Source organism: Anser anser (genome assembly GCF_964211835.1).
Source record: "Anser anser genome assembly, chromosome: 14".
NCBI lineage: Eukaryota > Metazoa > Chordata > Aves > Anseriformes > Anatidae > Anser > Anser anser.
Window position 1 is genome coordinate 17,406,356 of NC_139735.1, and position 25,248 is coordinate 17,431,603.

Below are 25,248 nucleotides of genomic sequence, written 5' to 3' on the forward strand. Positions count from 1 at the left end.
TGTGGGGTTCATTAGTACTACAGCTTGCATAGACATCAATTCTTCCTGGCAAAGATGTCAGTCAAAGTGGTCCTGTGGCTCTGTGCATTTCCTAAGCAAGACCACTGTATGAATGCAGCATTCCATCCAATCTGATTTATCTACACCTATTTTATCTTCTGATGTTCAAGTACTGGTTTCACATACCTACTGCTCAAGTTCACTGACAACCAATAAATGCTAAAGGGTACTTAAAAGCTTCTAGAGATGCCAAAAGACCTTGAACAAAAAAATCTTATGAACTTAACTGGAATGTTTCTTTTTTCTCATCAAGTGTAAACTGGATAAGTAAAGTAATTTATCTTTTTATTCACTACGTGGACAAAAACCTAAAATGGAAACATTTCCAGTAAGAATCCCCTTCAATTAGAAATGGATACTACAGGTTCTACCTTGCTTCCTGCTCTAATGTCTGTTAATGTTTGTATCAGTTCAGACAGAAAGGGGCAAAAGCTATCCCTGTGCTTGGGGATATTAAAATCCAGAGGAAACAAGGCCCTGGGCAACCTGCTCTAACATCACAGTTAATCCCGATAGCAGCAGGGGACTCGGGATAGCCTGCAGAGGTTCCTGCTACGACTGCATGTAGGCAAACGGCCAGCCCCAGCCTGACCCTAAACTAACAGGAAAAACAACAGCAGGAAACAGAAGGGGAAAAGCCAGTCAGCCTCCAGCTAGTGCCAGGCTAACGAGACCTTAATATGAAAAATTAAGCAACATTGCAGACAGTAAAAAGAACATACCAGGGACTCAACTTTGAAAAACAAAAGCAAACTTGCAAGTCTGCTTTTTTTTTTTTTTTTTTTGCTTCTTTAGGGTCTGTTGAATGCATCTCCTCAAAGAGAACAGGTAATCTGACCATTTGACAACAGAAAGTATTTTGAGAGTCAGACTGCAAAAGTGGATGCTTTTAACTATTTTAACTTGAAGGACTAATTAATATTTAATTTTGTTTTTTTTTTTTTTTAAGGTTCAGTGCTCAGCTACTCATTAAGCACAAAATTGCATCTTCAGTAATTACTTGTAAAAGCTGAGAAAAATGATAAACATTTCTGTAGCACAAGCAAAAGTACACTGCAAAGCAAGGTATGAAATTCCCTCTTATTTGGGAAAAGAAAAAATAGAGATAACCACCCACTGTTTTTCAGCTCTTCCACAGTTTGTCACCCTCTTGCCTTCATTTGTAGACTCTCTAGGTAACACAAAAAGCACTGCCCGCAGAAATGAAGACAACAGCTGTGAACATACTGTAGGGTTGAGATGAGGAAGAAGGGAACCCCAATCTTTCTGCACCGTGAGCGACCATTACATGACAGGGAAGGACCTTTCCTGCTGTGCAGCTCTGCTGGGTCCTGGCACCAACCCAGAGAACATGAAGTCAGGAGAAGTGGAAGGGAATTCAGAGGAGCGCAGTCATTTAACCAGCAGAGAAAGGGGAAGCACCTTGTCCAGCATCACATGTGCAAGCACTACGTGCACACTTTTAATGCAATGCTGAAACTGCAAGAGCTGAGAACTATTTCCAGGAGTCCAGGCTCACAATTCAACCAAGATAAGCTTTTTGATACAGCCAGCCAAAATATTTTGCATGCAAATCATCTCAATCAAATCTGATTATCTGCTTGTACATATAAAATAATTTCCATTTCCTCATAAGACATTTTGAAAAAATATTAATTCATTTAACTATGAAATATTCTGTTCCAGAGGGATTTTTTGGCTATGAAAACAAAGTGACCTTTCATATTAACATTGATTCAAAATGATATTTTTATTTCATTTTGAAATGTCATTTTGTTTCTTTTTTTTAACCACGAAACCAAAATGAAATGACATTTTAACTTGAAATTCAATGAAAAGAACTGTGTATTCAAATGCCAAACTGAAATAAAAAGTCAGTTCTCATTACATTTCTTTCCAGAACTTTAGACGCATGTGTTTCTTACCTCAACTGAAAAATGTTGTCTGAGACTTCCAATCTAAAATTTATATTGGAAAATATTGCTTTTTCCAAGAATCAGCTGTTTCTGTTGTGGTTTAAATTCATGGATCAAAAGGATGATAAGGACATTGAACATTTGAGGTAGGAATGGTACTAATCCCCAAACTGTCGGTTTAGTCTTTTTCACACACCCTGCCATGAACTAAAAAACAAAACCTCATCCACCACCCTGCTTCCTCTTCACTCTGAAGCAACAGAAAGAAATTCTCAACATTTTGTCTGCATTTTGAGAATTTATTTCTTTTGCTATCAAACTGATAAATCTATGAAAGCTCATCTCTCATGAAATACCACTTTCATGCCTTTTTTTACATTCGTAGAAAATACCAAAAAATGAGTTTACTAGTGTGGCTACACTCATAATGGTATTCCTTTTATATACAGATTCTTACTTATTACCTGTTAAATTTTTTTCCTCAGTTGCTTACGTAGGAAAGACAACCCACTGTGTGTGTAGATATGCAATGTAATTGATACAGAAGTCCAAGAAAGTTTTAGGATTTTAACAAGTGTCCACATAATGGAGCAATCCCTAACAATGGGAGACCTTCTCAGTGTTCTGCTATCAAGCTAGAATTAAGATGAGAATTCCCAGATAACTCCAATCTCTTGACCTCGAAGCACACAGCCAGCATTTTTCTAGTTTGAGAAGGGTCCAAAGTGTCTACCTTACATGTAGTGTATCAGACACCTGAAAGCGCAAAGCCAAATCATGGAATTTTTAAACGCTTTGGCTTCTGAATTTCAGAGCAACAGTTGCCCATGGCTTAGGAGGAAGTATGACTGGTTTAATGCAAACTCCTTAACTTCTTCCAAGTGACTGGCGAAGGTCTGTACCACACACAAACTGGGCATCTGTTTTCCTTGGGTTCCTATTGCCCTACCTTAAGAAAGGGAAACAAGCATTATTAATGTTTCTGGACAAATAAAAAGCTCAATGAAACAGAGATTGATCTCTGCATGCATGTTTTTATCCTTCTGTAAGGCTGCAGAGAGGATTATAATTTTATCTTTTGAAAAAAAAAATTATTAAGAAGAGCTGGAAGAGGGAAGCTGGAAAAAAAAAATTCCTATATTCTCATGGCAAGTGCCAGTGTCATTGCTGTCTCGCAGCACTTCACAGCCCTGCTACCACCTCATGCTGCAGGATTTGGAAGCATTCCTGCTTAGTTCTTACAGCTCAATAACAGTGCAGCTAAATGAGAAGATCACCACCACTACCTAACTGGTAATGGCTCTTGTTCACTAGGGAGGGCGTGATCCATTATGAGCCACTATCATAAACCAGCTTGGGTTGGAAGGGACCCCAAAGACCATCTAGCTCCAACCCCTTTGAGCACCACCAGGGATTACACATCTTTTGCAGCTCCCTTTGTTTTGCTCTTACAGGACTGTGATCATAAACAGTTTTAGTGCATTTCCTTATTCTTTCTTTCCTTCCTTTTTCTTTTCCTTGTTATTTCTCAAATATTAAAGGAAATAATCCTTTATCAATATCTCTTCTTCCCACATTTTCAATTATTCCTTGAAAATTATAGGTATTTTATTTGGAAACATTTCTACAGAGGTTAGTCATCAGAAGTGATGGAAATGTTTTATTTTATACATAGATTTGTGAAGTTATGTCAGTCTTTTTTAAAATGGGATTTTCAAGAGACTAACACTAGCAATACAAATCCTACTGAAATGCATTCACCCTTAATGATTTCTAAAGCTGCCCGTCAACATGGCACATGATTATTTTCCTTAAAAAGATTCAAAGTGCAAACCTTGTCCTGACTGAAAAGTCTACACCCCAAGTTATTCTCCTAACTACGACCTGTAACTCTTGTTTGTGTTCTCCCTAGTAAAAGCATAAAATCTGAAACTAAATGTAGCTGGAAAAGTTGTGGCTGATGTAAGAGTAGCAGGCAGGCATTGCAGCTCTGCTTTGGTTCTGGCCTTGCCCTGAAGCAATTGGGCTGCTAACAGCTTTTCTGAAATGATCCCTTTTCTCCTGCACAATTAAAGGAACCAAAAAAGTACTAGACAACACCTAAGCTTCACATGACATGAGTTTGTGAGACTCAACTACATATTTCCTTCCATCATACTGACCATGATAACTCACTTGCTTTTGAACATATGAAAACCTCTTCAGAGTAGAGTTCTTCCCTCCTTCCTGTTATTGAAATAGGAAATAACTCTCAGAAAGTGGGAACAAAGTACTTCAGAATCAGACTAGCGAAAAACACTGATGACGGCACTCACATAGGAGATGTGGTGCAAGCTCTTGAATGTTCCTACAACCTAAAAAGTATGGTGGACACTCAGCTACACAAAGTAGGTCTGCCTTGATGCACCCTGCTGGAACCAGCTCTTTTTGTACAGGTACAGAAATGTTCAAAGGAGGCATCTGAGCCCGACCTCTAACTTCTCAGTCTTGCTGACCCAGCATCTATTTGCACTAAGGTTACACCACAGACACTGAAACCACAGACACCTCCAATCAGACATGCTGGTTCAGGATACACATCACTACATCCTCCAGTACACACAGACAGAGCACAAACCAGGCATGCATCTGGCTCTGCAACACACCTGCCCCTTGCTAAGGTGTTTCTGTGCTAGCCAAGTGCACAATCACTTATTTTGCTGTCATTTTAGGGCAGAGTTAAGTACTTAATTCTGGTCCAGTTTAATAACCCCCTGAAAAGTTAACATCTTGCTGCTGCAAAAACTTGATTTTTTTTTTCTAACCAGATTTCCATGGAAATGGTATTTCACTCACTGATTTCAATTGAATGCAATTGAATGATTGCACGCATCCTGATGTTTTAAGATAGGCTTTTCCCCCACAGAAAAACAGAACCAAACCAAAACAAAAAACAGTTCAAGAATAAACACAAAATCCATTAATTGTTTTATGTAGCGGAAGGGTAAACGTAAAACATCTGGACAAACAGATGCTTCTTCATTCAATAATTTCACACACTTCTTTCTTGTTGCCGCCAAATGATTTGAGAGTCAAATCACAGTGGTAGAAAACATCACCTGCTAATATCAACATAGCTGTCTCAAGTATCCCAAACATTTGAGTTTATCCTGTGTCTTGAGCCAAAGTCTTGTCAAGTTCTGTGAACTAAGTTCAATCAATGTTGAAGAGACTTCAAATCAATACCTGAGTAACACAGAGAAGCATCAGTCAGTTAGCAAGTGATACTTTGTCATTTCAAAGTCTAGTATCTTTGTTTTGTATGTGTTGGTTTCGGCTTTTTTTTTTTTTGGTCTTGTTTTTGTTTTTAAAAAGGCAGAAAGTAAGATCCAAACTCCTGTCTGACAAATTCCCCCAGTTCATTTTGTTAGGAGAGTGCTATTGACCTAAACATGCTGGTCCAGTGCCAGTACTAATACTTTCTCAGCACCCTAAAATCAGAATGAAGCTTCAGCTGGATATAGTGCTCATCAGAGAGCACACAGCTAAACAACTGCCAGTTTCTGTTCCAAAGGTGACTGTATATCAGTGCTGTGTGAAGTGGCCCCTGCGTCTTTCTTACATATTTCACAGAAGTGTTATGTCTTGAGGCTTAGTCAATTTTTTATAATAGGAGATCACTGGACGAATGATGGTTTGGGACTATGAACCAAGATTAATATATTTACATGCTTCCTGGAATGAGCATGAATACAGACTCTGTCACTGAAACACACTCAAAGCAATGGACAACATGCTTTTCTTAACTAATTCTGAGAGAGAAGGCAACAAAGATTTTGCCTTGTTCAACTAAACTAAACTGCAAGAAAACTTCCTTCAGAGAACTCTAACCAATCTTTTTGCTTAAGTGCAATCAGTCCAAACCTTCACCCGACTTCAGTAATTCTGGATGAACAAGTTAATAAATTATTTTAAATAAAGCGTAAATGCTTTCCTCACTTCTTTCCACTCTGAGCAAAGGTGGTGATATTTTGGATACAGCAGAGATCTTAAAACAAAACAAGAACAGATAGCAAGAAAAATGGGTGAGTCTTTACCTACATAGTACTATGAATCTTTAGTTTGCTCATTGCCAAGATTTACATATATCAGACTTCATAGGCAGATCTGTAAGTATACCATGACCACTGGCAGGTATGCTTAATAACGAACTATAAAACCAGCTTGTTTTTGTTTCTTCTGAAAATAGATCAATCATCTTACATTTTATTGTATTTCCAAGTGCATAAATACGATTCCCCAAAACTTAAGACCAGGCACCGAGCCTAACTTGACATGGGAGATTCTATTGCCAAAATTAACAACTTCGGGGGGGAGGGAGGGAAAGCATCAAGATATTCATTTGCCGTGCATTCACTCATTGAATTGAGCTAAATCCTGTCCAGACTATGTACAGAAAGAGTGCAGTTCAGACTGATGTGTTTGCTGGCAAACTGTTCATTAAAATGTAGGTCCACAGAATTGTACTTCAATATGAATCACAGCATCAGAAAATAATTCAGGTTGGAAGGACTTCAGGAGGTCACCCCCACACACAATAGAATGCAGCTCTTTCCCCAGACTAAGTAGACTGCAGTACCAGTTATGATAGAAGAATTGGTTTGTGTTTTTTGAATAAATTGGCTGAGTGTAATAGAAAGAGGACATACAAACAGAGATCAGCAACACAAGTCAACAAATGCATTCATTTAAAAGAAAATGCTTTCTCCTAGACCGACAAATTAAAAAGAAATAGAACTTTTGTTATTACCGGCACATGAAAGATGAGAAAGCTGGACCCTCCAACCTACACAGCTAAAATTATCAGGTCTTGCTTAGGGTCAGCATTCAATTTTTCCATTTCTGAACACATGAAAAAGCTTCTATAGACCTAGAAAATCCAAAACCTCATTTTGAAATCAGGCACTACGAATTCTCTCCACTTATTTCAATTGCACCCCTTTCAATTTGACAGATGCTATTTCTTATATTTCTGTTATGAGATCTCCACTGTCATCTTCTGAACGTTTCTCTAGTTCAGAATTAATTTGCTAATATATTGAAGTGTTGGTGCATAATTCTCAGTGTTTGTGGCTGTCAGTTTTTTTTTCTGGGGGGAGGTGTGGGGTGGGGGGGAATAGGGGGGGAAGGCAATCTGTTTGGAAACCTGAAATGATTTTACACACTATGCACTTATGTGTTCTACATTGAAGTACATGGGCATGTACTTCATGTATTTATGAGGGGATAGTTCACCTTTGTAAGCATAATTCTCTTTTAAGTTACACATTCAAGAATTGCTCCCTTCGTGGTGAATTGCACACATGCTTCATAGCTATTTAGCATAGGCTTCTGTGATCCCTGATGGCCACCTTATACCGAAGCACTCTATTTATAAACAAACAAGTGTCAAAAGGAAGAGATGCATATTATTTCAGAATGTCATCTAGAATATATCCCTTTATTCTGTTCTTAAGAACCTGAATTGGTAGCTTTTTTCTTTTAAAAAATTATCAGTAGGAAAAAAAGACATTAAAAGCCCAGATCCAGAATATCCTAGTAATTCTGAGATTCAGAAAATTTATGAATCTTGATCCAAACTCCATTAAAAAGACAAAGGATCACTATAAAGTATCAGAATAGGTCAAATACACCCAAAGCCTATCAGCCAAGAGGTTCAGTGCTGTGTAAGAAGCTATCATTTATCTTACAAAAATGGAAATCAGCTAAGGATGAAAGCTACACACTCAGCAGCAGTTGTGAGGATACGTCTTGCATGTATAAGAATTATTTCTGCTATTAAAATTATTAATTCTCCTAACTCGAATAACTCAAAGAGTTAGGTCTCTACTATTTGTATTAAATAATGTATTTTTTCTTATTTTTTTCATAGGTGTCTTTATTTAACAACAGATACCACCCTTAATTCTGAGAAAATGGTCAAATAGAGCTCAGTCACAGAATAATCCATTGTTAATTTTCCCTAAAAAGGGAAACACAAAATTTCCCTGCCAGCTTCTAGATCTACAGAACAAGAAAAGCAGTGAGGTGATGCATCCTGATGTACCAATACTTTATTTCCGCATCAGGTTAACCCTGAAGCGGTATCTATTGCTGAACCAACCATGACTAAGCGCAATAACAACTTTCTGCACTAGCACATGAAGCTTATTACACAAAACACAGAAAGCAACATATAACATAATTAGACAGTACTTTCAAACCCATTCTAAGTGTAAAATGTAATTATTACAGAGCTAGAAATGTAACATGCTCCTGGAAAGAGAAAGAATAGGACACTCCTGACAAACCCCAGTAGTAAATAGGTTCTTTAAATGGCAAGACGTACTGTAGTTAGTAAAGGGTCTCATGAACATTTTCCTTTTCCACTGCAAATTCATTACTGTATTTGGTTTGCTAGGGCAACATGCTTGAATTTGACACAACTAATGATGTCAAGAACTTCATAGAATGAACAAAAGCACAAAACGATTAAAAGGTAGATCTTGGAACCCCTGGATTTGACATACCACATGCTGTTTGAAACTGTCGGAAATACTGACTGCAGAAAGATTTACAGCATTGTTCATGAAGTTGCAGAATAAATTCAGAAAGCAGAGGAGATGCGAACAAAAGAATAAAAGGAATTAAAGTGCTGCTGAAAAGAAGACGGGACTGTTAAATGCAGATACTGAAAATAAAAACAGCTGAATATGTCGCAAGTCAGAGAATTATGTTTTATAATGTAAGTAAAATAATCAGATATTCTTACCAGAAGGAGTGCTGTATTTGATGTACTCTGATGAGAAACGGAGAAGTTTTCTCCTGAAAGAGCATAAAATAAAAAGAACATTAGGAAAATGGAGAGCAAAAGTGTTCTGTCAAAACATAAGTGATTTAGATTGTTTATGTAGCATTAGTATGGATTCACTCAGGAATAAGTATTCTTATTAATAATATAACATTCTTTTTAATAACGGTCTTATCCTGAAATAGTATTTTTTCACCAAGTTCACATTAAGGCAGACATTTTCACAAGTGCAGAGCAGGTATTATGCCTGCGTATTTGCTATTTCTACTGCAGAGAGTCTAGGGTTCCAGCTGTGGACATGGAAAAACTTGTGCTAATAACATAGAGACATAAAAAACAGTAACTGTTAAAAAAAAAACTCATGTTCCTTACACCATGCAGTTTCAGGTGCTGAGAATTAAGGGAAGAAAAAAGTCACTAGGTCTCATTTAATCTAACAAGGATTTATATTCCTATCCTAAACTTGGCTGGCTAGTTTCAAACATCGAATAACTCAGCATTAATGCAGATAGGAGTCCATGTTTTCCCTGTTTATACTATGCTGTGTGGCTACACAATAAAAACACTTAACCAGCAACTAGAAAAGTCCTATGGAATGGTCAACTGATGGGCAAGACACATTGGTGGTTCGAGCATGCTCACAGATGAGTCTACCAGACTTGTCACTCACTGTGTCCATTAGTTTAGTTTCTTAAAAAAGGAGGTTCAGGCAAGAGACTGTTCGTACTCATCAGAAATTGACCTTTCGTCATTGCGTCCATCACTAGGTAAGAGCTTTTGTTATGAAACGGCACAGTTATCCTATCATGCCAGCATGTTTAATGAAGCAGTCACATGCATTAATGGAGCATTATACTAGGGCTCAAATGCTGCCCTCACTAACGCAGAGGTTGTTCTGCTGCTCCATAAGAAGTCAGAAATGAGCCCTTTATGTCCACATTTCCCTTCTGCAGTAGCACCAATTTCTCTCATGCCAAAGACTTTCAATATCTGTGTGCCTGCACTAACTCGATCAGGACACGTGTGCTGTCGGAGAGCCCTGTGAGAAGCCACACGTAAAAGCTGCTGCCTAGTGGTAAGCAGTAACTTGCTTTCACACACTGAAAGCAGAACAACTGCATTCATTTATTCAAGGGATTACCAGGTGCCAGATACATGTTTCACCCAGTAACTGAGGATCCCTAGTTCCGTCTTCTGTGGCTCATCTTAACCCCACTTGCTAACCCATTCCACCCCCCCCCCCCCCCGCGCCACGTGCAAGACACTCGACCATGTTCCAGGACCTGCACTGCCCCTCCAGCCATCTGGCAAGCTTTCATTTGGTCTGTTTCTACTATTCCTCTTTCCTGACTTATGTCATTAGTGATTAAACAGAAAAGGAAAAGCAATTGGTCTTTCTCCTGTAAAGGTAAATATGAAGAAAACAATTAAGATGCCCGAGATTTACTATAAACATTGCTGCTGGTGGTCTGTTGGATTCCTTCCATGTTCCAGTGCCGCCTTACATTGTGCCCAACAGAAACAAATGACAGATTTACCAGCTGAGTCATTTTACTTTCATATGTGACAGTATTATGCAACAAACTGCATTATACATTAAATGCTGTGACAACATAATAGGCAAGGTGTATGTTTGGAAGAAAAATGAGTACCCTTTGTGTTTATCTGATGGCAGTTGGCTTTTGTTATCACTGTAGAAAACATGGCATCCTAGCATAGGAACCCAGAGTACAAACCATTAAGGGGAATTGATACGGGAAACGGCTCCTGACCCTGGAAATAGTGTTTCTGAACCCATGATTTTAATTGTAAAGAAAGTACTTTAAGTTCACACTACTAATGTATACCTCTTCCTAAATGCAAACTGAACCAGTGGAGAACAATACCTTTATATTCTAGATGTTCTTAGTGCCCAATTCAGAAATACCATCTAATCATCTCGTATCAGACTTTTGCTTACTTGATACCTGATTCTGGGAAAAGGAAAAAAAATAGAAATCTTTCTGATATTACATTCAAGTTGTTAACAGCTATTTTACATAAAGCACATACCCTGAACAAATCTTCATTTGAAAATTTAAGGAATATAACCCCCTGGTTAAATCTGTATTAAAAGTATGACTTCAGTACACACAGAGCACAAGAATTACAAAGTAGTTGTTACTAAACATATCATTCACATCTCAGTTTTGAAATAAAACCTCTCCAGAAGAAATTAGATGAGAAAGTATATACTTTAGTTACAAATAAATGTCTAGATTTCCAGAAGTGTTCTTCACGCTCCAACTATAGAGCCAAATAATTTATGTGAATTATTCAAGGATAAAATCAAATCAGCCAGAAACTGAGTAGTGCATAAATGTACAAATCATTACTATTTCTCAACTTTCATCATTAATGAGATCAACATAAGGATAAGTGTGGTATTTCTTTCCCTTAAAGAATATTCAAAGTTTGGAAAATAAATTTAACTTCTGGAAATATGCTTTTTGTTCTTTCAAGCTCTTTAGGATACCTCACACGTTGAGGTAGGTGTGGAAAACACAAAAGATCAGTGTTTCTTTTGTCACACTGCTTAGTAGAGTCTTCTGTTAATGGAGCGTTTTATCCTAGTACAGTACATTTTTTTATTTTTTTAACCTGTTGAAGCAGAGAAATTACTATTGTTTGTGTTAGAGTTAAAAATGACAGGAAAGTCTGCTTTTGTGCAGCTTCAGTGGTGTGGAATACAGTAAAAGAATTATGAAACTCAGAAATACTTGGTGGCTTCAGACTCCTAACAGCTACATGCATACTGCAGTTACATAAAGCAGAAGTTACATACATACAAAAATACAGCAAGACATGCACCAGAAATTCAAGTTATGCATAAGTGAGCTTGGCAGTGGTTAATAGGTTTTCTAACATATTAGAAGAACGAGACACACCATCCCTTCTGAAAGTCCAGCTAGACTGTATAAGCAATTTTAAAATATAGTGACACTCATCTCAGAATTACACAGAACTGACTCCTTCCCAGACAAGGACAAAGCTCAAACTTTCCATGTTTCCTTGGAGATGTGCCAGAGACACACAGATGACATCCAAAAACAGTTTTCACCAGGTAAGGACCAAGCAGTACAAATGTACACACACTTGGCAGAGCAGAGGGGCACAACCCCCTCCCTCCCCTGCTTGCCACCCCTCTGTTGATGCAGCCCAGGATGCAGCCAACCTGCAGAGCTGCTGGCACACGCTGCTGGATCCCATCGAGTTTTTTGTCCATGGCATCCCTCTCTTCTTTTTTTATCAATTGCACCATTCAGCTTTGTGTCATCTGCAAACTTGTTGAGTGCACTCATTCCCACTCTGTGACACTGTTAAAGTTATTGCAGGACAGAGCCCTGAGGGACACCACTCGTCACCAGCCTCCACCTGGACATAGAGCCACTGACCGCTACTCTCTGGGTACAGCCACACAGTCAATTCCCTGTCCACTGAACAGCTCAGCCTTCAAATCCATCTCTCTCCAATGTGGAGAGCAGGATGTCATGTGGGACCGTGTCAAAGGCCTTACAGAAGTCCAGGTAGATGGCATCAGTCGGTCTTCCCTTATCAACTGATGCAGTCACTCCATCAGAGAAAGCCACCAGATTGTACGGACACGATCTGCTCCAGTGAAGCCATGCTGGCTGTCTTGGATCACCTCCTTGTCTTTGTCTTGCATGTGCCTTGACATGTCTTCCAGGAGGATCTTCTCCGTGATCCTGCCAGGCACAGAGGTAAGACTCATCGGTCTGTAGTTCCCCAGGTTTCTTTCTGCCCTTTTTAAAAGTGGGAGTGATGTTCCCCTTTTTCCAGTCACCAGGGACTTTACCTGACTGACAGGACTTCACAAATATGATAAAGAAGACTTGTCAACTCCATGATCCAATTCCTTCAGGCCCCTGAGATGCACAGCATCAGGCCCCATAGACTTGTACCTGTTCAGTTTCACCAGGTGGCCTCAAACCTTCTCTTTGCTTATAGTGAGAGGTACTTGGCTCCCCCAGCCTCCATCTATGGTTCAGGGAAACAGACTTGGGAAGCCTGACTGGCAGTGCAGACTAAGGCAAAGGCGAGTACCTCAGCCTTCTGCATGTCTGCAGTTACCAGTTCTCCCTCCTCATTTATCAGAGGGGGAACACTCTCCCTGGCCTTTCTGTTCTGGCCAACGTACCTCTAGAATCCCTTCTTGTTTTTCTTTGCATCCCTCACCAAGGTCAGTTCCATCTGTGCCTTCACTTTCCTAATCCATCTCTAAACATCTGGATGGCATCCCTGTATTCTCCCCACGCCACATGTCCCTGCTTCCACTGCCTGTGCATTTCCTTCTTACATTTCAGTTTGACCAGCAGGTCCTTGCTCCACCATGCTGGTTTCCTGACTTGCCTGCTATAAACTGGAATTTCTCTTGCTCTATCTTATGCCAGGTCGCCTTTATACTTTTGCTGTACAGTTCCAGAAGCCTATCTTGTCTCAAAATTCCCTTTAAGTAGTTGAATACAAACAAGACCCTCCCCATTTTCTCTTAAAACAGAAAAGATTCAGATCACCCAGATTCAGTTCCGTCATACATATTGTGCTCCCTTTCATTAGATGCTAATAAGATTGATACTATGAAGTTTACAAAGTTCAGCAGAGTCATTGTGCCATCCTTGCTATCTGGTGTCTTTTTCTACTGCTGCCACTGCGCAGCTCCATAACAAGTATAAGAGTGAGTGACCTTATTCAAAGAGCAACTGCATAGCTGCAGAACACATTTAGCCAAAGCAAAGCTGGATTCTAAATCAGGCTTGGATTCGAGCCCTATTTCTTTATGAGGATATCATTTGCTAGTCTTATTTAACCAATAACCAACTGAATAAGGACAGAACAGATGACAGAAAGACGGGACCATGAAAACCATGTGAAAACCTCTACAGGCAGTAGTAAAAGCCCATCCATTCTCACCTATGACAGCCAGAGGACAGTAATATGAAATCGAATTGCAGAAGATGACCGCAAAACCTTTTTCATGAGTTTAGATGTCCCCATTTAAGTTCCATATTTCTTTGCAAGTACCCACACTTTGCATTCTTTTCAATGAGCCAAAACTATAGTAAATTCCAGACCAAAATACTAAGCCTAGTGAAGAAACCATTCACCTACATTAGCAAATTGAACTGTAGCCAGCTAGGTACCAGAAATCAAAGTACTGGCCCAAGTTTCCAGCAGTCCTTCTGACACAGCTATAGCAGTTCTTCTCCCATGCCTGCTGGGTTTGGGGTGAGTACACAGTAAGACGTTTTGATTCCACACCACAGGGGCCAGATATAGCCCACAGGGGCAGTAGGAACTAATAATAAAAAAAAAAAAAGGCAACTGGTCAAGTTTGAGGTTAGTGTTCCACTTGTATCTGAACGAGCTCTAAGTCACATTCTGAATGTAACGTAGTATATAAACACGTGTATAACTGCAGATGCCACTTAGCTTGCTTCCCAGCTGCTCATCACAGAGTGCCTAACCGTTCAGGGTTGCACATGTTCATTTTCCTGACTCCTCACAAAGTGTCACAGCAATATTTTCCCCCAATTCCTTACTTTTGGCTGTTTTTGACTTGCTATTCTCTCTCAGCCGAAGCTTAAATACATTGATGCCTTAGATGGCATTGGCAGAAGATGAAGGTTCCTCAAGCTGAAAAGTGTGTTCTCTGAACATCTCTTCTCTGTCCCTCTCTTCAAAACTCTCCTTTTCAGCTTTTATTGCCTGTCTTGGCCAGCTACAGGCACAGCCAGTTCTAGCTGCTTCCTCCAAGGAGCTCTGTGTGCTATGGATCTGCAACAACTTATTTTAGAAGCAGTAGAACTGGTAGACACAAGGCAATGCAGGCAGTGGCAGGGTAGGGGCAGTGGGGCTGGATACCCTCTCGTGCAGCTCTAGTTTCGATGGTCACGCCTGCAGAAAGGCTCACAAACCATGGAATGGTCTTTTCACAGAGGACTGGGACCTGACTATGTCCAAGAGGGCAACTTCATGAAGCTATAAACCACACACCAAAACCAACCACACTCACCCCTGATGTGCAAGGAAGAGGCTTAAGATTTATTTTTAAGCCAAGAGAACTTTTACTCTTTCCTGTTGCAAATAAGATCAAGAGTAAAGAGAATTCATTCCTGACCATAGACAAATCCTGATATGAGGATTAGTGATCTTTCCAGTAGTGAAAACAATCCCCCCCAGTAAGCCAAGTAATATATTCTGTATTTTGTCGAGGCCAGAAAAGACAACTCGCTCAGATTTGAACAACAACCTTGGACGATGTACCAGGAATCAGCACTAAGCAGAAGCCAATGTAACCTTAATAAAAGTAACCTTAACAGCTCATTTGGGAGCTTTTTAGAAAGCATCTGCACACCCTGCAGACTGGTAGGGGAAGGAGGTAGGACTGTTGCCAGAGCTGGAAAAAGAATGCATGTGTCATTAATGGATCCAGGACTTCAGCTCATGACAACAACACCCCATTTCTGTGCCCTAATCATCCTGAAATGCACCAAAAACATGAACTCAGTTGTGATTTTACAATCCAGCAACTGAGCTTTGGAAAAGTTAAGGTACTAATAAGAACATTCAGCAAATAGTTTACAGATAAATAAAACCTGGATAGTTACTTTCACTCCCAACACTGCAGTGATACGCACAGTATTTCCATAGAATTCATTTATTTCTGTACTTGTTTTCACATTCACATTTTATTACGCACATACTACACTTTATTTTATGCCATTTTCTGGCATAAAAACAGAGGTATTAGTTTTGTTTCCAATACAACAAACATTAATTTTCTTTTGAATGGCTTGGTAAAGCCACATACCCTATCACTGGTGATGTCTTCACAAGTCGTTATAAACTCTCCATAAAGGATTTCAGTGTTAGCAAGACTTGATATTTATGGTATTAAGTGTTTTTTTATGGTATTAAGTGTTTTGAGTTCTTACAAACCTGGTATGAACCAGTCTTTTCAAATAACCTAAACATTTTAATGCATCACTATGCATACAAAAAAACCATGAGTTTTTAATATAGTCATTTAAAGATACTTTGGAGGGAAAATATTTGAGCTTTTCTCTATTAAGATGATGAAGTCAAACTTCAAATGTTAACACTTCAGTCTACACCAAACTCCAGCAGTTTTAATTGGTTTGGTGTCACTGAGGCAGCCTAATAAACTAAATGTGTGCATTTACTCTATTCAACCTTATGTTAGTTTGGGACTAATTGAAGTAAAATAAATCCGAAACAGCAATAGAAAAGGTTTGTTACAACTCAAATATTTATCAACTAGAAAAACAGTAAAGTTTCATTTCATCTTCAGGAAGAGATCTTTTTACATGAATCCTATTCTTTAAGAGATTCAGTGTGCAACATTTTTAATCTTTATATAAATGACCTTGATGAAATGAATAAATTGAGCAAGAGTATCACCTAGTGGTCAAAGAAAGCAATATTTTCTATTTTCTTTCAAGCTCTTATTTGCTGTGGAGGTGTTTTGGGAGCTGCTTTGATTTTCCCTTCACACAATTCTGTCAAATACTAAATCTACGCACTGATATTACATAAGCACCAAATATACTAAGAAACATCATTGTTGCAATGCTTTGTTACATGTAATTTTCTCATCTTTTTCTCATCTTCAGCAACTTTTTGAAAACATCAAAAGTCTTGAAACAGTTCTACTTAATTCTTGTTTTTTTTTTTTTTTTTTTTTTTCCCCTGAAGCAAACCTAGGTGTCTGCCCTAAAAGCTCATTCAGACTTATCCTAAGACTATGAACTATTGAATTCTGACAATATTGCATTTGACCATGGGAAGCAGAAAAACGAGAAAATATTCCAACAATAGAAAAAAGCTAAACTAAGGGGGGGGAAAGGTGAAATAGTTTAATTCTCCAAAGTAAGTGAGATATCTAAAAGGAAATAATCAGTTTCAATTCTACACTGAAAATGGTTCATTGTGGTTTTTTGTGTATGTTTGGTCCCCCCCCCCCCCCCCCCCCCAAAAAAAAAACCCACACTCGAAGCTGTACAATCTTATTGGTATTCCAAAGTCTATAAGAGTTCCTGTCACAGCTCCATGTACTAGCGACTACACAAACACCAAGCAAAAGCTGGTGCCTGCCCTAAGGAGCCTGCTGCCCACACCTCTGCAATGCTGTTATACCATGGCAGCTATACAGAATCTGTAAGATTTACATTGTCAAGGGTACAGAGTCTGGAGTTTGGGGATTTAACTGGCCAGTTGACACTGACTCCTTGCCTTTAGTCAGACTTCTGCCTCAAATGATACCAAAAAAAGCAGAAGTGAAAGTAATTACTTTCACTTTTTTTCAGAAACCGTTGTTGCTATTTCTCTAATGATTTTGAAGAGTAATTCTAAGCAGTTTTCGTTCATTTAAAAAAAAAAAGCTTTTTGAACTGTCAAAAAATAACTTCAAGTTTGAAAAGAAACAACAGTTCTATGGTCCAGAAGATGATCAAGAGAAGACAGCGCATTTGTACAGCCAGGACTATGGCGGTACAGCCCCATGGCTTCTGATTCAGCCATGGCTCGCATCCACCAGCTCTTCGCAAGGTGCTCATGAGCAATCCACCCCTTCCCACTGAAGGAAGGGGCCTGGTTTGGAAGGTGCCCTTTCACAGCACTGGCTGACAGCACAACTCATCTGTTTTGCTTTAATTAAATGAAGTCTTTGATTCTCATTCCACATTGTTCCACTTGGAAAGAGTACATACGTGAATTAAAAATGTTTATTCTGTCTTTGTGCTTATTATTTTGCATAAGAGTTCAATTTGAGGTGCATAACATTGCTGTACCATATTTAAGCTGAACCACCTAATCCACTGCTATGGAGTATTAGTCCCAGAGTGGGAAACCATTCGTTTGGAAGAACGTGTGCTCAGGTTCTAAAGCATCAGTAACATGGCCACAACAGGGCTGCAGAACACAAGCAGGGAAGGACACTTACCATTTATGCCTCATAGCTGTACTCAAAAGAATAGGATTTGAATCCTACCTTCCACTCAGAAACAGTGCAAAAGGGTTATTTCAGAAAAGTGTCCTTATTACCACATACCAGGTGAGTTCATCTTAATGACAAGACCTCATGAATTCCAGAAGGGAAAAACAAGAGGCTTTCGATCTGGAACCCTGAAGTAATAGACAGCATCAATTTTAATTGTCTTTTTTTTTTTTTTGGTGGATATTTATTATTAATTAACAAGAGGTACATAATCTCCAGAAGAAACTTAATTATCTGCTGTTACAAGCTAGTTGCAGTGCAACTCATTAAATTCATAGTTCAGGAACCTTCAAGATGTTCAACTTGACAGTGATGCACATAATTTTTTTAATTTTTTTTCTTTTTTTTTTTTTTTACTTTTTCATTTGTTACAGATGAAGAAGGTACGAACGCTTTTCAGTAGTTCCTATTTCGCAGCCACTCACTGAAGTGACCAGTACCGGGACAGACGCGTTCTGCTGCGGAGCGGGGAATGGAGGCGGGCAGGGCTTTTTTGCGGCATCGAGGCCACTCGAAGCAGCCGAGGGAGCCACCAGGACCCGGCAGCCCTCGTGAGGGAGGCTGACGAGGAGTAGGCGGAGCCAGCAGCGCCGCTCCCCAGCTGTTTAAAGACAGCCCCTATGAAGGGCGGCAAACAGGGCGAGGCGCAGTAGTAGGGCGAGGCGGGGCAGATCGCGCGGGCAGGGCAGAGCGTTCTGCCTCGCTGACAAGAACAACTCATCTATCAGCTGCCTACCTATATGGTAAACCGCACTAGGTAGAGAGCTCTTTTTAGACAGTCTGTGGCCACCCAAACTGAGTGCCCGATCAAAAATGGGGCAGTTCAGGTCTCTGGATGCACGGAGTGTCTGGCCCTGTTGGTGCCCTCTGAGGGCGGCAGGGACACTGTGTGTGTGAGGTGTGAGCAGGTGGACGATCTGCTCAGCCTGGTGGCAGAGCTCAAGGAAGAGGTGGAGAGGTTGAGGGCCATCAGGGAGTGCGAACGGGAGATAGACCTGTGGGGCAACTCCCTGCAAGGCTTGAAGGAAGGGCACTGGGGTGAGACACCCCAAACAGTGGTGGACCCTCTGCCCTGTCGAGCAGAGGGAGGCGACCTAGGAGTTGAGGAGGAATGGAGACAGGTCCCTGCTCGACATCGCAGGCAACCCCCCTCCCTACCAGCCCTGCCTCACCAGGTGCCCATACACAAGAGGTTTGAGGCCCTGGAGCTTGAGAGACCAGTGGGTGAAGATGAGGTGAACCGTCTACCCAGGAGGATGCCTAGGGCAAGGAAGTCAACTCCACGCCTCAAGACTGCCTCCACTAAGAAGGAAAGAAGGGTGATCGTTGTAGGCGACTCCCTTCTCAGAAGAACAGAAGGCCCTATTTGTCAGCCTGACCCTACCTGTAGGGAAGTCTGCTGCCTCCCTGGGGCCAGGGTCAGGGATATTGCCAGGAAGCTTCCCAACCTGGTTCGCCCCTCTGACTACTATCCTCTTTTGATAGTCCAGGCTGGCAGTGATGATATTGAAGAGAGAAGCCTGAAGGCTATTAAACGGGACTTTAGGGAACTGGGACGATTAGTAGACAGAGCGGGAGCACAAGTTGTGCTTTTCTCCATCCCTACAGTGGCAGGGGAGGGGTACAGATAGGACTCAGAAAGCCCACCTGATAAACAAGTGGCTCAGAGGCTGGTGCCAACACAGAAATTTTGTGGGGTTTTTTTTTGACCATGGGGTGCTTCACTCGGCACCCGGCCTGCTAACTGCAGATGGGTCCTACCTGTCTCAAAGTGGAAAACAGACACTAGCCCAGGAGCTGGCAAAGCTCATTGAGAGGGCTTTAAACTAGGTAGGAAAGGGGATGGAATAAGGCTCATTAGAGGTGTGTCAGGGGGAACAGTGTCAAGGCCAAGGGAGCTGGCAATGGCCCAGCTGAAGTGCATCTACACTAAGCTACAAGAAGGGCACGAGGTGCTCGAGCGAGTCCAGAGAAGGGCAACGAAGCTGGTGAGGGGTCTGGAGAACAAGTCTTACGAGGAGCGGCTGAGGGAGCTGGGATTGTTCAGCCTGGAGAAGAGGAGGCTCAGGGTGACCTTATCGCACTCTACAGGTACCTTAAAGGAGGCTGTAGCAAGGTGGGGGTTGGTCTATTCTCCTACATGCCTGGTGACAGGACGAGGGGGAATGGGCTAAAGTTGCGCCAGGGGATGTTTAGGTTGGATATTAGGAAGAACTTCTTTACTGAAAGGGTTGTTAGGCATTGGAATGGCAATGGAAGGCTGCCCAGGGAAGGGGTTGAGTCACCATCCCTGGAGGTCTTTAAAAGACGTTTAGATGTAGAGCTTAGTGATATGGTTTAGTGGAGGGCTTGTTAGTGTTAGGTCAGAGGTTGGACTCGGTGATCTTGGAGGTCTCTTCCAACCTGGATGATTCTCTGAAAGAAAGCTTTAATGGACTGAAATGTGGCTTTCAAAGCCATATGGAACTTGAAAAAAAGTTCCAGAACATTGCTAACCATTTACTGCACATGATTTGCTGGGTCCCATTACAAACATCAGTGAACCTACCTAAGCTCACTATTCTTGATAATGTATACTTCAAGATCCAATGTAAGATGGCAATTGAAGTATTGTAACATATTTCATGTGTACTTCATGTATCTCGATGCTTGGACAGTGGTACTTAGTCACACCAGAGCTATGACTGGCAGTTTTATTCATCCAGCACAGCACAGCTATCACCTACGATAAGGGTAAAGCATCCATATAGAGGCAGCAGCATTCCTGGGAGCCCAGCTGAAACATGGAATGCTACTCACAACAAGAATGACATCTCTTTGCCATGCCAATTGGTTTTACCACACAGCAAGTATCTGCACACAGCACTCCTACACACTACTTATGAGTTCCAGCTGATTAAGACAGGGTCATGCCACAACCCTCTATCTTGTTCCCTACTCAGGCCAGCACAGAAAAGAGAAGCAGAGTTCAAGCAGAGTACACAAAAGTGCCAGGATTCAAACAGCTCCTCTTCCACAGGGGGTACGAGAGGGAGGACCTTAGGGTGCAAATTCTGAGTCGAGATATTCTAGGTTGCAAAAAGCTGCAGATCCAGAAGCCTATGCTGAGGCTGAAGCCAAGTTTCTCAGCTCACTGGCAGTGATAAATCTGTTACATCCATGGTGCTGCAGAAAACACAGCAAGGATTGATTTAACAAATTACTACCAGAAATAACACAGGAGAAGTTGACCTGAAGTAAAGTGGCTAAAGTTTTCTGTTCACTTGAAAAACAAATTTAAATATTTTCCTTACAATTTGACCTATGACTTACTTCTCCAAATCCTTGTCATTTTAATTGTTTTGACTACTTCAGTACTACGCCTCCAACCAAAATGGCATCACAGGGTTCATGGTGATACCTGGAAGGTACCAAATCCCATGTCACTCAGTTACAACCAATGGCTCCAGCCCCAGCTCATGCCAAGTACCAGTCTGACAAGGAACAGCATGTATGGGCTCCCCAGCACAAAAATCAAACTCCCTGCACCATGTGCCAGCAGGGCACCTATAAGCTGTTTCAAATACTGCTCTCATCTTCCCAGCACTTTCCTACACAGTGATGATGATGAATGCTACACTATCAGTTTCTAAGTTGCTTAAAAGCAGTTATCTGTTAATTGCCAACATAGTACCAACATGAAGAATTTGTACATACAATATCCGTATCCCTTGAGAAGTGCATTGGGGTCTTCCCCTTACCACTCAAGCTACATGTGATGTGGCAGGAAGTAGGATAGGGGCAACAGGCAGTCTGCAGCCTCAGAAAGTATGAAAACCATCTGTCCAAAAAACACAGCAAGACCAGCTACTATTGATGTTTGTAGTTTTACACACATTAGTTGAAAGTCATTTCTCATTTCTTGACCATGCCTTAAGTATAAGTTACTCTTCTGATCTTGTTTCCTTCACTCATTTACACGCAGAATAGGGGGAGAGGCTGACAACGATCTTGAACTGTGTAGATTGGGCACTTGCTTTATAAATGCATCCTTGTGCAGAGTGTTTTCAGTGTCATAGATTCAGTTTTAACCAAGAAAGATGACCTTAAAAATAGCATTAAGTTTATTCTAGGTCATTGAGCCACCGTTTATTTATAACTGCAGTAAACGCCTAACCTTTCTCCTTAAAGGTTGATGCATTAGCACCATTTAAATGAATTTGAAAGCATTTTCCCTTTAATTATTTCATCTCAAGGATCATTAGAAATATTATACAATTAGATAATATAGTATCTCACAAATTTAAAACAAGGAAGCATCATCTTGTAATAGCTCTACTCAATGGGAAAAGATGACTGGAGCTTTTAACTCTTGGTTTATCACAACTTCCGACAAGATTTGACTTTCAGTAATAGTTCTAAGGATTTTTTTTAATTAGTTTTATGAGATACTTAATTAGTTTTATGGGATATTCCTGACAACAGAAATTTTAACACCAGGACAGAGACAAAAACTTCTCCACCATAAGTGTAACAAGTTCACTTGTGATTGTTATTTACAAAGACAATAGTCTCAAAGCAAGTACAAGAGCAATACTCATTCCAAACATATTCCTACCTCCGCTAGCCACCACCAAACTGACTCAGGAACCAGTGACAGCTGATCTATGATGGCAGACAATTCACTGCTATGTGATCTATGTGATTTAGCATCTTCAAAATGTTTTGCATTTGCTCCTGGTGAGCTCTATTCTGCCAAGAGCCTAATTCATAGCTAGCAGGTGTATCCATCTGTGCTATAACACTGCCTTACTCCTGCTAGTTGCCAGAAGGATCCTAAAACTGGTGCAACTGCTCTGAAAACCTCCTGCAAAATACTTGCACAGTGAAGCACTGACTAGGTGACAGACACCATTCATGAAAGAACAATTGAATTCCAAGAGTATCACAGTGCACCAACAGTCAGAGATATACTCCAATGTAATTCAGATTCCAGGGGTTTCATGGTGCCTCAGACCTGCATAAAACAGATATTCAGATCTGGTGGGATATTTCCTACAAGCCCTCACAGCCAACATTGATTTCTGATCTTGCTTTCAAGTTTAGAACCTTTTCTACAGCATCATTTTTGCCAAACATTGCTATTTCAAGAGGAAAGCTAACCAGCTCCCCCAGCCCCATCAGGGAATACCTTCTTACATTCAGTGCATGCTGACTCCCAGATTGAGTTGGGAAGTGATGATTATTCATACTAACTATTGTTTTCATCATAATTTAACAAGTTAAATCCAGAAATGTAAATAGATGGTCACAACTGTGTTTTGTAGCCAATTTTGTGCTGATGTTTCAGATATAAAAATCTAGGCTGAGCTTCATTGTAAAATTGAGTTCCTCTTCTTTGATACCATCTGTGATCATATCTGCAGGTGTTAATTGCTCTTTTGATAATACCAAAACTAATCCTATTAAGGCTAACAGTGGGAATGCAGAATACCGCAACTTATTACCAAGGTCCCAAAGTATAAAGAGATACCTTGTCCCCTTTTACTCCTCCAAATAAGATGGTTTAACATCAGCAGTGTCCAATTCCCCGAGGACGTTATTAACTCAGGCCTGCAGTGTTAAATAAGTCAGATACCAGATCAGACAGAATTAGAATAGACAAATTAATCAGCAGAGAATGCATTGTACAATATTCAGCTCAACCTAGATACATTCATACTACTGTTAGAATTTAGAGACAAATTTCGATCTTTCTAATGACAAATTTACTTTCTGCACATGCCAGAAGTTAACTGACAGATGCAGAGACTGGTGGAACCAGCACAATAAGATGATCGAGTTTGCTGCACCATATTACCATTTTAAGCTGCTTGGTAGTTTGAGATTCACATGGCATATTTTATTGTTTTTATTATAAAAATAAATTCACAAGTGTTTCAATGTGACCTGTTTATAGCCTAGCTGCTTTGTCTGGTTTTAAACTTGGTTATTTCATTTGCATTTTGGCTTCTACTATTAAGTTTTTGAATATAAATACTTCAATACCTTCCAGAAAAAATTTTGCCTCATGAGGTATATTCATTCCCTACCATTTCAGGCCTAGCCACTAACAGATCTAGGTCTGCTCCAGATCTTGATCTGCAACAATTCTCCCAGATCCTTCACTCAGGGCATTAAAAATGATTTTATAACCTTACTTCTAACTTAGGCAAACAGCATAATTTACCACTACACTTATTTAACAGGATAAAAATGAGACAAGGAGCAAGGCCCACACTGAGCCAAGCCCAAACCCAGACAATACATACATTTGTATATATAGGGCAAGCCCAACAAATTAATTAGCTCAATCCAGCTCTTCACAGCTAGCTAGAATCTTGTTTTGGATTTATTTCAGTCAGTAGAACTATTTCACTTGCAAGATGAAGTGTTTTTCAATGAGTTTTAATGAGACAGTTAAAAACATGACTTTTTTTTAAATCTCACATATTTAAACAGTCACAGCCAAAGAGCCCTGTTCACATTCTGCTTTCAACCATACTAGAAAAAAATCCCAAGGAAAATTTTAAAAACCCTTATCTAGCCTAATCTTTTGGGGAACCAAATAATAGGCAATAAAGCTTAACGATGATACAGCACTTTACCTCTTCAAAGCACTACATGATCATTAACTGAAAAATCATCTGAGAACAATAACTTGTCTACCTCACATCTGCCATCAGTGCTGCACTGCAAGGGGTCTTCATTCAGCCCTATTGAAAGCATTGCTGCTCAGAGGACAGTGCTCTGCGCACCCAGCGCCAACCTTCTTTCTCCAGCTGAACTGGTACACTTCTCAGATGAAACAAACATGCTGCAGAGGGCAATACCAGTGGAAAATGCCCTAGTGAGACACACCAAAGCTAGCAAAAAGCTTTCTTTGTCACTGATGCTCCAGCACTAAGGAGGATGGTGAATGGTCAGCTCATGTGACAGCAGCTGTGGTTCACAGCAGGGGACATTCACCCTGGCAGGAGTAAAACAATGAATTATTTTAATTTCAAAATAAATAGAAAACACTAAATCCTTCATTTCTAATTACACACGGTTTTCCTGAATGCAAAAAAAAAAAGGTAAATTCTATTGTATTCAGGGGACAGGGAAGAGCATTGGCTGGTGCATCTAGGAACAAGACTACTGAAGTGATGTCAAAATCCTGTTCCTTTGAAACATCTGCTATCCAAAGTGGTAATTGCAGGATTTCCACAACTGACTTCCTGGAGTACTGCAGGCCCATCAGGTAACACTAAGTTTTACATCCATTCTAGCACAATTTTTTTTAATCCTACCAGTCGTAACTGGCTACTTCAAAGTCACTTTTACCACGCATCGCATTTGCATCCTGA

General features: G+C 40.3%; 1 protein-coding gene across 6 annotated transcripts in view; it reads right to left on the bottom strand.

Annotated features, from left to right (window-relative positions):
* Nucleotides 1-25,248, bottom strand: part of LOC310881738 (uncharacterized protein) — a 796,919-nt gene that overhangs the window by 270,976 nt on the left and 500,695 nt on the right. For 4 of the 6 annotated variants that reach the window (XR_014572527.1, XM_083799376.1, XM_083799380.1 and 1 more), the window contains exon 5: nucleotides 8,767-8,819. Coding sequence is in view for 3 of the 6 variants with exons in the window: in XM_083799376.1 (XP_083655502.1) it covers nucleotides 8,767-8,819 (53 nt within the window). In the remaining 3 variants the exon portion in view is untranslated. Of the gene's footprint in view, nucleotides 1-8,766; nucleotides 8,820-25,248 lie in introns of those variants that run through there. The other 2 variants (XR_014572528.1, XR_014572537.1) reach the window with 2 other exon arrangements.